The 15,509-nt window shown below is 36.3% G+C and overlaps 1 protein-coding gene across 2 annotated transcripts in view; it reads right to left on the reverse strand.

Moving 5' to 3' along the window:
* RNF19A (ring finger protein 19A, RBR E3 ubiquitin protein ligase) overlaps positions 1-15,509 on the reverse strand; it is a 60,157-nt gene that overhangs the window by 19,084 nt on the left and 25,564 nt on the right. For both annotated transcript variants that reach the window (XM_053558758.1, XM_053558759.1), the window contains one exon: positions 14,513-15,279. In XM_053558758.1, coding sequence (XP_053414733.1) covers positions 14,513-15,108 — 596 coding nt within the window. In that variant the 5' untranslated portion in view covers positions 15,109-15,279. The remainder of the gene's footprint in view (positions 1-14,512; positions 15,280-15,509) is intronic.

The raw sequence follows: 15,509 nt of genomic DNA on the forward strand, positions 1-15,509 counted from the left end.
AAACAAGTGATATCCATTAAGTAAAAAATTATCCAACTAAAATGTTATTCCTGAAAAACATTTGCTATGTATGCATTAATAGTCATAAACCCTATCTCACTAATATGAAAATGGGGGGAAATGAACAGTTTACAAATGAAGACATATAAATGGCTCTAAAATATTTTAAAAGTTCAATTTTTACCTTTTACCTTGGAACTTTTAAGCAGGATACCAAACTGCCTATCCCGATTTCAGAAAAACTATATTAAATTAGTATAGTATTGTGTACACTCACAAAAGACTAGAATACACTAAAAATCTCAAGAGCGGTTTTCCTGGGTATTGGGATTTTAATTTTCTTCTTTATGCATTTATACATTTCTAATTTTCTACGATTACTTTACTTTTAAAAACAAGAAAGTGAAAAAAAACAAAATTACTTTAAAATGTAATAGTTATGGATAAGCTACCCTTATCAATTAATGGCACACTATACCAATATATAAATTATGTGACAGTTTTATGTTCATGAATTCCCACATTTTTATTTCTAAGATGCATGGTAAAAGTAGTTTTTGGTGCCAATCTCCTACCAAAGTGAACCAACTGGAATTTCTCAATCAAGAAGTTGGAGCTGGGGCTGGGTGTGGTGGTTCATGCCTGTAATCCTAGCACTCTGGGAGGCCAAGGTGGGTGGATTGCCTGGGCTCAGAAGTTTGAGACCAGTCTGAGCAAAGCGAGACCCTATCTCTACTAAAAATAGAAAAACCTACAGTCCCAGCTACTTGGGAGGCTGAGGCAAGAGAATTGTTTGATTCTAAGAGTTTGGGGTTGCTTTGAGCTATGATGCCTTGGCACTCAACTCCAGGGTGACAGAGTAAGACTCTGTCTTACAAAACAAAACAAAAAAGAAGTTGAGGTTATTTGTTTTTTTTTTTTTGCTTCAGATAAAAGACTGAGAATAGAAGATTTAAGACTAGTTCTAATACCTATTCTCTGAAGTAATATTTCTAACATTTGAAAAATTTTTTTTACTTTTGGACACTCTTTGGCACTTATCCCAGAGAAATGAAATTTATGTTTATACAAAAAAACTGTACGTGGATGCTCACAGTAGCTCTATTCACAATAGCCAAAAACTGGAACAAGCCCTGATGTCCTTCAAAAGGTAAATGGTTTAACAAACTACGATGTATATACACAATCGACAACAACAAAATTATTGATACAGGTAACAACTGAATCTCTGGGGAATTATACTAAGTGAAAAAATAAGTCAATCTCAAAAAGTTACACACTGTATGATTCCATCATTTATATAACATTTTTGAAATGACAACACTTTAGAAATGAAAAATAGATTAGTAGTTGTCAGGGATTAGGGACTGGGATTAGGAAGGGGAAACAGTAAGAGGCAAGTAGTTATGAAAAAGTAACATGAGGGATCTTTGTTGTGATGGAAGCATTCAGTTCCTTGACTGTAGTGGTGAATAAACAAACATACACATGATAAAATGCGATATAATTAAATACACACATACGAAGTGCAAGTAAAACTGGGAAAATTTGATTAAGATTGGTAGATGGTATCTCTGCCAGTATCGTTGTTGTGGAATTGTTCTATAACTTTGTAAAATGATACCACTGAGGCGTACAGTGTGAAGGGTACACAGGACCTCTCTGAATTATTTTATACATCTACATGTAAATCTACAACTATCTCAATAAAATTCTGAAGTAAAACATTTCTTCTTTTGGGAGGGGAGTGCGACGACAGTCTCAGTCACCCTGAGGTTGAGTGCTATCGCGTTATAGCTCACAGCAATCTCAAACTCTTGGGCTCAAGCCATCTTCTTGTCTGAGTCTTCTGAGTAGTTGGGACTACACTTACCAGTCACAATAGATACCTGACTAGTTTTTCTATTTCTAGTAGAGACAGGGTCTTGCTTTTGCTCAGGCTGGTCTTTAACTCCTAAACTCAAGCAATTCACCCACCTTCGCCTCCCAGAGTATTAGGATTACAGGCGTGAGCCTCCACGCTGGCCTTGAATTAACATTCTAGGGGGTTCTCTTCGAAAATAGTAATGCACAAATCTTACTTGTGGATAAGAGGCTTTGTAAATACCAAACATTTCTCTTTGCCTAGAAATTTAAGAGAGTTTTCAGGGCTTCTCCTGTTACTGACAATAACATTTAAATAATAATTGTAACGAGATTTTATTAAATTTCAGGATAATCTATAAATTATGCAAGATTATAAGTGTCAATGGTAAGTCACTTTACTTACGTCAGTACTGACATAAGTGTCAAAGAGTTCTCTCATTCTTAGACCCCATGCTATCTCAGTACCTCAAACGTCAAACTTAAATTTTACATCTCAAGTTCCATTTTATTTCTGATAGACCAAATCTCTACCATTCTATCATAGACATATTCAAACAGAACTGAATCAAATTACCATTCTCTACCACAGATATATTCAAACAGGACTGAATTAAAGGCAATTTACGTCAACATTGGGTTACTTGGTATAGCTTCACTTCCCTGAGCCTTCACATTCACTGCAGTCCCAGGAAAAGAAAAAAGACCCTATGTTTTCTAGCAAAGTTATTATCTAGGCTCAGTGCCTGTAGCTCAGAGGCTAGGGTGCTAATCACATACACTGGGGCTATTGGGTTTGAAACCGGCCCAGGCCTGCCAAACGAAAGTGACAACTATAACAAAAAAATAGCCGGGCATTGTGGCAGTGCCTGTAGTCTCAGCTACTTGGGAGGCTGAGGCAAGAGACTCACTTAAGCCCAATAGTTTGAGGTTGCTGTGAGCTGTGACACTACAGCACTCTACGCCACAGCAACATAGTGAGACTCTGTCTCAAAAAAAAAAGTTATTATCTAAAGTATCTATGATCTAAAATAAAGATCTTTGTTTAAAAACAGTAATTTCAGCAAAAAGAAAATGGCATTCTCTTCTAAACCTCTTCTCTAATCTATCTTTTATTGAAGGAAGGGAGGAGTGGAAGAAGGGCAGAATGGGGAAATCTGTGTTTGTAGAGGACAATACAAGATCAATTATTTTCTGAAGCTAATCACAATTTACAAAGCCAGAAAAGTTTAGGTTAGTTGGTACAAATTCCACTTCCACCACTTAATTACCTGTGTAATTTTAAATAAGGTATGTAATCTCCCTACAACTAGATTTTCTCATACATAAAGCAGGTATTCACTGAAGTTTTGCTTAGCTTTAGTATTCAGCCAAAATCACTGTCAGTTTTGGTTTTGGCCTTTAGAAGGCCATATAAGCATATGACTGTTTCAATGACATTTCTAGTACCTCTGCACTAGTTCATCACTAATGACCATGTAATCATACCCAGTTACTATCATTTCTACATCAATAATATATCATTTGGATTGAATATTAACATAAAAATACTCATTTTAAAGTAAACATTGGCATTCCAGACATAACTTAAATATGAAAATTAATACAAATTAACAGTATCATAATTCTAAACTTTGTAGTTGTTCAGTATACTAGTATTCAGATCACGAAACAAAACTTTTAACGACTTAATTTTTATTAAACTGAGTCCTTTTTTTTTGAGACAGAGTTTCACTACATCGCCCTCAGTAGAGTGCTGTGCCATCACAGTTCACAGCAACCTCAAACTCTTGGGCTTAAGAGATTCTCTTGCCTCAGCCTCCCAAGTAGCTGGGACTACAGGCGCCTGCCACAATGCTATTGTTTTATTGCAGTTGTCATTGTTGTTTAGCTGGCCCAGCCGGCTTCAAACCCGCCAGCCTCGGTGTATGTGGCTGGTGCTGTAACTACTGGGTAACGGGCACTGAGCCTAGACTGAGTCTTAAACAAAAAAAATCCTACTGGGTAGTTTTTCACATCTTGACAAGAAGAATTAAAAGCAGAATATCGACAATGCCCTTTCAAATTTTTGTGACACGTTTCCAAATGTGGTACAATACTCATAAAAACATAAAGGTGCATGGCAAGAAACTGAGAGAAAATCAGGGACCTAAAACACATTGTCTTCTCAATAATTAAACTCGAAACAACTTCATAAATTGCTTTGAGATGATAATTCCTTATGGTGCTGGGTCTAGAGATTTAAGCTTATTGAAAATGACTGCTTATAAAGAACAAAATTTTTGAAATTTATCCAAATATTGTATCCTAAATACAGTGTTCCTCCCATAAAATATAGTACTACAAAACTTTATCCTGAATTACATATTCTGCTATGAACAAAAGTATGGACACTATTCAAGTGAATATATTTAGAATTTTTTAAATATGCAGTAAAGGGAGGCACCTGTGGCTCAAAGGAGTAGGGCGCCAGCCCCATAGGCCGGAGGCGGTGGTTCAAACCCAGCCCCGGCCAAAAACTGCAAAAAAAAAAAAAGATAAAATATTCAGTAAAATGATCAATAGCAAACTATTACCTGATAGTATAAGGAAATTATCATTCCTGCATTATCATGCCAAACATTTACTATTTGATTGTGTTTTTAAATTATTTTTTTAAATAAAAATTTCTACCTATTCTTGTATCCCAGAAGTTCATCAAACCATGAATGTGGTGATATTTGACTTTGGTCTTGGAGGAATATTAATTTAACATTTGACCCCTGGCATTGGTCAAAATGCATCCCCCAAATTGGGATACAATAATAAAAAGAGCTGTGAGATTTCAATATGACAATATTTATAGTGTTTGGGGTAGGGGAGAGCAATGAAGAGAAGAGAGAGGAGAGAAGTAGGGTTACAGAGATAGAAACAGTGAGAATTTAGTACATGGCACACTACAGGTACTCAAATGTTAGAGATAAAGTACATCAAACTTGTTTTATTTATGCTACTTCTCAATATGATTTTAATGGAAAAGCTAAACATTCAAGAATTAAACATTTAAGTCTTTTGAATCTGCAAATTCTAAAGAAAAACAGGATTATCTTTAGTAACATTGACAATTTTTTCATAAATGTGTCTTTTGATTACTATAGAAGTTAGTCTAGTAGTGCTTTCTTATGCTAAGAATTCTTGAATGCTTACTATGTAAGCATTTCATGTTCATAGGTATTCAATTTTAACAACAATGGTGTTAGATACAATCTATAATATATCAAGGAATTAAATGTACCTAGCAGTCACACATTTTGAAGATGGTTTTCATTATATGGGAGCCAAATTTATTTTCCACTGGAAAACAATTCTCAAATTATAATTGAAGTAAGTGGCAAAACTAAATTAAATACAAAACACTTGCCTTACAGAAAATTTCAGGAATCTCTCTCTGCTTTAGTGTAATAGGTGGGCAAAGAACAGGCTCAGCAGAAGGTCAGAGAAATAACTAAGTAACAGTGGTTAACTACCTAAGTATCTCTGGCTTAAATAGCACCTAAATCTTGGTTTAGTAAATAGCTCTATTTCCTTCTATGACCCATTATTTAACTCAAGCCTTACTTGGCTTCTCTGTCCTTCAGTTGAAAGTCTTTAGCCACTATACTTGCAATGCTTAAACCTTCTTGCTTAGCAGGAGTGGAAGGATAGGAAGAAAGTGAGGAGGATAGGAAGAAACTGAAATAGGGCAGGCTTTCCAAAAGTATCTTCTGTTCACTGGATTGTTAATATGTGATCCATGTTAAAAAAGGGCTCAGTGGTCAATATAGAAAAATGCTAAGCAGAGGGGAATGGGGGGGGGTCATGGTGTATGGTGCACTCCCTGGGGGTGGGACACAATTATAAGAGACTTTAACAAATACAATCAGTGTAACCTGGTCTTTACACCCTCAATGAATCCCAAACAATAAAAACAAACAAACAAAAAACTGGGTGGCACCTGTGGCTCAAAGGAGTAGGGCACCAGCCCCCATATGCCAGAGGTGGTGGGTTTAAACCCAGCCCCAGCCAAAAACTGTCAAACAAACAAACAAAACTAAGCAAAATTAAAGTGCTTTCTTGTTTTTTACTATAGCATTTGCTAAAAGAACCTTTAACATACATAGTAAGGCAGTATTTCCTGTATTTATTTGATCATAGTATTTATTTCCTGGGAGACTTTCAAAGTAATTTGTTATACAAATTATACTATTACTGATAACATTAAGGAAGTAGGAATAAAAGCTAGGAAAGTATATCCTGTCTGGAACAAATTCCTTCCAAAGGAACAAATAAGGAGGGTAAAAACATACCCAAAATGAAATATGATTCTAAGATAACACAGTCCCAATAAAGATTTTGATTAAAAAATGAGAAGAATGAAGAGAGATTATCAGAAAAAGTCCAAAATATTTTTTTCAAAACCACAATGCTTTTATCCTAACTTTAAAGAATAAAGAAAATATAATCAGAAATACCAAAATTAATTGATCCAGTTAAGGAAAAAAGTCAAGTTTTATATTGGAATCAGTAGGCTTATATATCCACTTTCAAGAAGTTATTATCATTTCAGCAGAAAAGGAACAACTTGTTTGGATAATATAATTGAGAGAAAGTCTAGACAAAGTGAGGCTCGTATCTTGGTTCCCTTTTTTAGAATCTTCAACCTACATAGAGAATGCATTCTGTTCCTTCCACTACAGGCTGCAGGGGTAGCCCTCAGTTGTTCTCAGGTCTACATGCCTGAAACCAGTTGAAGAAGTCTATCTAATTGAGGAATCTAATTCTGGCCATATTATCTAAAGTCACATTTTTAAATCAACTAATTATTAACAGTAAGAGAAAGCTGACATATCCCCTGCATCTTATGCATTAACCTGGCTCTAAATGAAGCCGTGAAGAGAAGAATGTTATTTTTATTGACTCCTTAAAACACAACCAAAAACCACAGTATCAATTAACAACGTTCGGTGTAAGAGCAGTATACAGGTTGAGCAACAACCTTAATCTAAGCCTGAGCCAGAGCAAGACCTCATCTCTAAAAATAGCCAGGCGTTGTGGCAGGCACCTATTGCCCCAGCTACTCAGGAGGCTGAGGCAAAACAATTGCTTGAGCCCAAGAGTTTGAGGTTGCTGGGTGCTGTGATGCCACAGCACTCTACCCAGGGCAACAAAGTAAGACTGTCTCAAAAAAAAAAAAAATCTGAAATGCTTAGATTTAAGTTTACTACACCATTAAGACATAGATAATGTGAACTTTAAACTTCAAAGAAATACCCAAAGAATGTATCAAATACTTAGTGTTAAAATATACCTGAGCTAATGTTATGGTTAGGAAAAAGAATAAATTAAAAAGAGCAAATTCTTCAGTTCAAGCTATTAATTCTTAGAGTACTTTACTTTTAAGAATGTGTGTTTTAACACATACAATTTAACACTAGTCATGAGTTACAACTTCTCCTGCAACAGTTTACTGTATTCATTATGGCTTCTCATACACAAAGGTTGTTTTCTAAGTCACCTATACTTGCTTCTTCTGGATAAAATCAAAGCTACTCCAGGCCTGGTGGCTCACACCTGTAATCCTAGCACTCTGAGGGAGGCTGAGATGGGTGGACTGCCTGAGCTCACAAGTTAGAGACCAGCCTGAGCCAGAGCACCTCTGTCTCTAAAAATAGCTGGGCGTTGTGGCGGGTGCCTGAAGTTCCACTAGCTATTTGGGAGGTTAAGGCAAGAGATGTGCTTAAGCCCAACAGTTTGAGCTTGCTGTGAGTTGTGATGCCACTGCACTCTGAGGGCAATAAAGTGAGACTGTGATCTATGCAAAATTTCCAAAAGGTCAGCCTACAAAAGCATTTTCAGCATGTCAAAAGATAATCAAGGTATGGCTAAAACCCCTCATTGTAGAACAGGAATTAGAGTCATATAGACATTAATTAGAATTCTAAAAATACATGTTCTTTAGTCCCTAACCCTGTGGCCCTATTTTTAAAAAATCTATTAAGAACAATATCCTTGGGAGGCGCCTGTGGCTCAGTCGGTAAGGCGCTCGCCCCATATACCGAGGGTGGTGAGTTCAAACCCGGCCCCGGCCGAACTGCAACCAAAAAAAAAAAAATAGCTGGGCATTGTGGCAGGCGCCTGTAGTCCCAGCTCCTCGGGAGGCTGAGGCAAGAGAATAGCTTAAGCCCAGGAGTTGGAGGTTGCTGTGAGCTGTGTGAGGCCACGGCACTCTACCGAGGGCCATAAAGTGAGACTCTGTCTCTACAAAAAAAAAAAAAAAAAAAGAACAATATCCTCCACCAGAGTAAGTTATCACTGATAGCCATTTAAATGCCACAGCAAACCAGCATGAAGCTACACAACTTGATTATAGTTGATCATATTACCTCTAGGTATATGACTTAAGTTAGTGGCATATAATCAGATTAGTACATTCAACAATTTTTTATTGAGCATGGGGTTAACCTGTGAGTACAAAAAAACAAAACAAAACACCTTTTTTTTGTACTCAAGAGGCTCACAGACATTAAGTCATCAATTACATTCTAGTATAATAAATGTTCCTATATATATGTTCAAAGTTCCCCAGCCAAGTTAGAAGCACTCACAGGACATGACACAGATAATGCGTGCTGGTAACAAAGTGGCCTTAGCCAAGTGAAACGTGTGATGCAATTAAACATCAATGTTTGGCTATCCACCTAGCCAATGCACAAACTAAGCTTCCAAGATAAAAGGTAATCAGACATTTTCTACCCAAGATAGGTGCTATGCTTATCCTCCTCTTACACTGGGGTCTCTCACCCTAATTTCTCGCCTTAGTCATGGCCAGATTTTTCTCTGAACCTGCAAGGACTGGCATGTTCTAAAAGTAGGCTAACTAGACTCACTCTGGCTAAATCACAGCACTCAGATTTGGCCCAATAGGCCCCTTCTCAAAAAAGGTGGTTAGAAATATTGTCCTTTAAACAAGCTTAATCTGCCCTAACCCTCAGAAGAGTGAAAAGAATATTACGTTAGAAACCCCAAGAGATATCAAGTAGAAACTATGTCAAATAGTTTTCTTTCTACTCTGTGGTAAGGACAGTATTTCTCAAGGTGTGTTAAACTGTATGTAAAGAAAATGGCCATAGTGATAAATAACAAATATAAAAGGAAAAATTTACAATTTCACACCTAGAGTTTCTGGGAAAAATTCTTTCAAGTGCATTGTACAATGAAAACAGTTACTAAATATATGCCTGTGGTCCTAAGTACTGCAGCTGAGCACTTCAATGAATGAACTGCAAACATTCGGATATTTACCAATATTCCTTATGCCAGATTTAAATAATAAATGGAGTCTTGATAAAAAATCTCTGTAGTTTCCAAAAGTTTTAATAAGCTCCAAGAAGACAGGGATTGTCTTTTGTACATTTAATAACCTCTAATACCTGGCACATAACTACACTGAATATCTGAATAACTTCTAAAGATGAGGAATAAAAAAATAACAGCTCTGAGAAGCTTACTATGTTAGGAATTTTGCAAGTAATAACATTAAAGATCTATCTCAATTAATCCCTCTTAACAACAATTTAAGATAGGGATTCAAAATCAGGTTGTACATGCTCTTGCTCAGTAAAACTACTTTTAATGAAGTCTCATAATAGTCTGTTTTCAAAGTATACATACAAATTTTATGTTACTAGGTTATATTTTCTGCATAACACAACGATAAAACCTGTGACACCAAAGAGTACGTAAAGTACGCTGTTAATAATCTAGAGAACCACCATTACCCAAATATAAATGAAAATACATAAATAAATATAATTAATCTCTGTAACATGTTTTTTGCCCTTTGTGGGTAAGACTATTGAAACCAACAGCACCAATAATTAATATAAAACCAAATTAATCAAGGAAAATACTTCATCAAATTTATATAATAACAAGAAGTTATTAAAGTAGGTATTGCTATTATTTTATATATTAATACTTAACATTTCTCTTCTCCAAAATGGTCAGAATACTGAGTCCTTTTACTTTTTAAAAATGAAGTTTCGGGCGGCGCCTGTGGCTCAAGGAGTAGGGCGCTGGTCCCATATGCCAGAGGTGGCGGGTTCAAACCCAGCCCTGGCCAAAAAAAAAAATGAAGTTTCAAGGAGAAGAAAATATGCCAAAATATCCCAATCATGAGTTTCTAAAGAAATTTTTAATTTTACTAAGAACTATATGCATATAAAAGAGCTTATAAAGAATAATATAACGAATATTCCTGTATCTGCCACATAAGATGAGGATATTACCAATAGGGTGGTCACATTTAACTCTCACCTAAAATGGAATAACTGCTATTATAAAACACACCGGCATGACACCTTACTCAGTAGCGGCTTCAGAAGTTTCCTGGTTACCCCTGAAGTTCACATTCTCTCCTCCAATTCTCAAGAGGTAGATAATAAATTAATGAACATATGTGTTTTCTTGTTTGTTATTATGAATATTCCTAAACATATCTCCTGGTACACAAGTGAAGAATTTATCTATAATACTTAACTAGAAATTGGATTTCAGAGTTGAAGAGTAAATGTGTATTCATCTTCCTTCTTTAGAGACAGAGTCTTGCTCTGTCGCTGAGGCTGGAGTGCAGTAGTGTGATCATGGCTCACTGTAGCCTCGACTCCAGGAATCAAATGATCCTCCCACCTCAGCCTCCTGTGTAGCTAAGGACTAGAGGTGCATGCTTCTACAACTGGCTAATTTCTTAAAGTTTTTTTGTAGAGATGGGACTCTATGCTGCCTGTAATTTTAACAGATAACATGGCAGCACATCTACGTTTAAGTCTTTTTTCCTTTTATTTATACAACTTACCTCTGTCATCTATTTATTATGAGTGGTGGCAATCTAATTTCGCCCCTGAAATAATTTTCACAATTCTTTTTTTTTTTTTGTAAAAATAATTAGCTCTTTTAATATTGAGAAGATTCCATTTTCTTAAGTAATCAAAAGATGTAATAAAAGATAACATAAAGCACTAGAAATTATCTTTATGAAACATACAATCTTTTTTTCCCCCATAGATCACTTAAAATGGTAAAAACCTTTACAATCTTATATGGATATTTCAAGAAAATTTTTATCATTTTAACAGAGAGGACTGAATTTTTTCACAATTCTTTATGTTGAATAACCGATTTTTTTCCAGTTGGTCTGACATACTTTCCCTAAAATCAAGTTCTTATACAAACTATAATCTGTTTTAGCCATGCCTATTGTGATCTATTAGGATGATAGTATTGACTATTTATTATGCTAATGTGATTAATCAACCCAGCATAAGAGAATATATAGCTCTTTAGCAACCAGAAAGCTTGTGTCGTTGGAGTTGGATTTATTATCTCAATCTTTCTTGGCCATGGGTTCTGACACTTAATCTGAAATGATGGAACTAAGAAAAAGCCTTATTTTTTTAAGCTAGTAAACATTTGGAGAAATTCATAAAGCATCTCTTGCTTGCACCCTGAGGTTCATGAAGGATAGTTAGAAGATCACATTCCTTCTCCAGATAAAATCTTTTTATAATATAGGCATAATATAGGCATATTCCTTAGTATTCGAACTCTTGCTATGGGAGTATTTGCCATAATGACTTGCAAGTGGTTTTTTTTAAACCTAAAATTTGCTATACAACTTAAAATCTACTCTAATTTCAAGAGCATGATTTCACTAGTGAAAATGCTATGCAGAGGGCGGCGCCTGTGGCTCAGTCGGTAAGGCGCCGGCCCCACATACCAGGGGTGGCGGGTTCAAACCCAGCCCCGGCCAAACTGCAACCAAAAAATAGCCGGGCGTTGTGGCGGGCGCCTGTAGTCCCAGCTACTTGGGAGGCTGAGGCAAGAGAATCGCTTAAGCCCAGGAGTTGGAGGTTGCTGTGAGCTGTGTGAGGCCACGGCACTCTACCAAGGGCCATAAAGTGAGACTCTGTCTCTACAAAAAAAAAGAAAATGCTATGCAGAGGTCCATGATATCAAGACTGATACAATCATACCTAAGCTTTTTTTCTAGCAAAATACTGTTTCCTGCTCAAGTTATTTAAAGTTCTTATTTATTAATCCTATTTTCTTCCCATGTTTTTCTTGAGAGTTTAGCCCTTCATGCGTCTGGGTACCATAGTCTGCTTCTGCTGTTAAGCCTGGAAGCACAGCTAACCTTGGCTCAGTTTAGATCAGTGGTTCTCAACTTTCCTAATGCCACGGCCCTTTAATACAGTTCCTGTGGGTCGCAAACCACAGGTTGAGAATTGCTGGTTTAGATACTTTAACGTAACATTTTGGTTACGTTAGTAACTTTTGGTTATGGTTTAGTAACTTTAACGTAACATTTTGTTGTTATTTATGTTATAGTACAAAGTCCCTGCAGTTTAAGAGAGTATATTTCTTTTTTGTTTGTTTTGTTTTGTTTGTAGAGACAGAGTCTCACTTTATGGCCCTCGGTAGAGTGCTGTGGCCTCACATAGTTCACAGCAACCTCCAACTCAAGGGCTTAAGTGATTCTCTTGCCTCAGCCTCCCCAGTAGCTGGGACTACAGGCGCCGGCCACAACGCCCAGCTATTTTTTGGTTGCAGTTTGGCCAGGGCTGGGTTTGAACTCACCACCCTCGGTATATGGGGCTGGCGCCTTACCAACTGAGCCGCAGGCGCCGCCCTAAAAAAAAAAAAAAAAAAAAAAAAAAAAATTACCTAATTAGTACCTTATGAATTCATTAGTTGTAGGCCTCCAAGATACTATTCAGTATAAAATTTGAAATATACTCTCTTATACTGAATAGTATCTTAGAGGCCTACAACTAATGAATTCATAAGGTACTAATTAGGTAATTTTTTTTTTTTTTTTTTTTTTGAGACAGAGTCGCCCTCCGTAGAGTGCCATGGCGTCATAGCCTCAAACTCTTGGTCTGAAGTGATTCTCTTGCCTTAGCCTCCCGAGTAGCTGGAACCACAGGTGCCACACCTAGCTATTTTTTAGAGGCGGGGTCTTGTTCTGGCTCTGGCTGGTCTCTGTGAGCTCACGCAATTGTCCCACCTTAGCCTAGAATTACTGGCTAGGGCTAGGATTACAGGTGTGACCCACCGCGCCCAGCCTTAATTATGTAAATTTTTTTTAATTTATTGTTGGGGATTCATTGAGGGTACAAGAAACCAGGTTACACTGATTGCGTATGTTAGGTAAGGACCCTCTTACAATCATGTCTTGCCCCCCAAAGGTGTGGCACACAACAAGACCCCACCCCCCTCCCTCCTTCCTTCTGCTTTTTCTTTCCCCACCCCTCCCTCCTCCTTTCTCTCTGCTCTCCCCTTCCCCCACCCCCCACCGTGTCATTAATTGTCATTAATTGCCCTCATATCAAAATTGAGTACATAGGATTCATGCTTCTCCATTCTTGTGATGCTTTACTAAGAATAATGTATTCCACTTCCATCCAGATTAATACAAAGGCTGTAAAATCTCCATTTTTTTAAATGGCTGAATAGTATTCCATAGTGTACATACACCATAGCTTGTTAATTCATTCCTGGGTTGGTGGGCATTTAGGCTGTTTCCACATTTTGGCGATTGTAAATTGAGCTGCAATAAACAGTCTAGTGCAAGAGTCCTTATGATAAAAGGATTTTTTTCCTTCTGGGTAGATAGTTATGTAATTTTTTAATGCTGTATATTATAATACAGAAATCCTTGGTTAAGTGCTAGTGATAAATGGGAAAACTAGAATTCGCACAGGCTGGAAACACTTGCTACTTTTCTCATTTAAATTATGGAATATAGGTTAGATGTAATATGAAAATTCACAACCCAGGTAGCTTTTAATAGTGGACTCAATTCAGATCATCTGAGTCCTGAATTTTTAATTTCATAAATTAAACTCACATCATAGCCTTGTCCCTGAGATTATACCAAGATAATCTGGGAAATCTGGGTTTTCCCAAACTCTTATTTATAATCTCTGGTTTACTAAATCACACGGTTTGTAGCTCTTACTATTCTTAAAGAGCACATAACTGTTTTCTCTTGGTTCTGACAACTGTACATAGTAACTACTCTTCAAACAGGGCTGCTGTTAATATGTAAAATTACTTTATTTTAAATGTTGGGAAAATGGCATTTGTAATTCATATATTTGTGGCAAGTGAAATATCACGTAATCACTAAATCCTGGGACTAGCAAAGGCTTATGTATATCAACATGAACACATCACACTGTGTCACAAGTCAAAGTACCTTTCAAAAGATCATTTAAGTTTATGACCACAAGTAATTCCCTTACCATAAACAACCATTTCATCTTTTATTCCAAAATAAAAGTTCTTCACATGGGTAGGGAAAACCAATTTTGTCTAACTAGATCCTGTATTCTACCATCTGACCCTTTTCTTCCAAAAATGCTCTTAAGTGGATTTATAATATAGAAACAATAAATATAACACCTGACACTCCACACCAAACATGTTGGTATGCACTCAACATGTTTGTCTACTGAATGAATTAAATTCTCTGGCATCTTAAGAATTTTCTTTTGACTAAAAGCAAATTTTTATTTTACCCCCAGAGGAAAAAAATTAATTTAAGAAAAATCAAACAATATTTTCTTACCCACAATCTGGAGCTGGACACCACCTACAATCAGGATCTGCAACAAGCCACCGTCTAAGCATAAATTCTTCATATTTTTCCATCAAGACATCATCACTTAATATCAAGCGAATATCATGAGGATTAAACCGTTCAGTACATTCTGGACAACTGATGTTAACTCTACTTTCAGAGATTTCTATCCTTAGATATTGTCGTAAGCAGTCTACACAAGATCTATGATGACAAGTCATTATATCAGGAAATCTGTCTTTAGAATGCCGCAAAAGGCACAAAGGGCACTCTATAAAGTCTCCAATTTGCTTGCTGATAGAAGTTAATCCATTATCAGAAGAGGTATTTGTAGAGAAAATAGAGTTCTTATCAGTACACATTTCAGAATGTATACTTTCAATACTTGCAATGCCATCCACCCCGCCATTTAGCTCCCTTGATTTACGTTTGTTATCCTTTTTCCTCCGAAACAGAGAGCCTATTGAAATTCTTCTTTTTTTGGGTGCCTTTTTGACTGAAGGTAAGCTCACAGATGAAGCAGAAGACTGAAGATCTCGATCTGAACCCATTTGCCGATGTAAACTCATGTCTAAAATGTTCATTAGAATTAGGTCAGGGTCAGTGTTTACACACAGCCCTTCATTATATTTAGAGATAAAACTTATTTCTTGTTATTGCATTCAGATTAAGTCATAGTGTAAGGAAATCCTATGTTGTTCTTTCAGAGAATTCTTGAAAAGTCCGTTTTGTAGAAGACTGTTATCACAGATGTTCTAGGAAAAAAAAAATAATAATAATTTAATTGTATTCTTAGTTTGCATATATTTACAAACTTGCAAACCCACTATGAAATTTCAAACAACTATGTTTTTTTGACCGTTAGTATTTTCTTAAGAAATAGAGCCAATTTTATTAGTCTATAAGAGAATATAAAACTAATATAGATCTTTTTAGTTTCCACACACACTACCAATATCATTTTCAACTGGCCACAAACTATACA

The sequence above is a fragment of the Nycticebus coucang genome, chromosome 13 (genome assembly GCF_027406575.1).
Source record: "Nycticebus coucang isolate mNycCou1 chromosome 13, mNycCou1.pri, whole genome shotgun sequence".
NCBI lineage: Eukaryota > Metazoa > Chordata > Mammalia > Primates > Lorisidae > Nycticebus > Nycticebus coucang.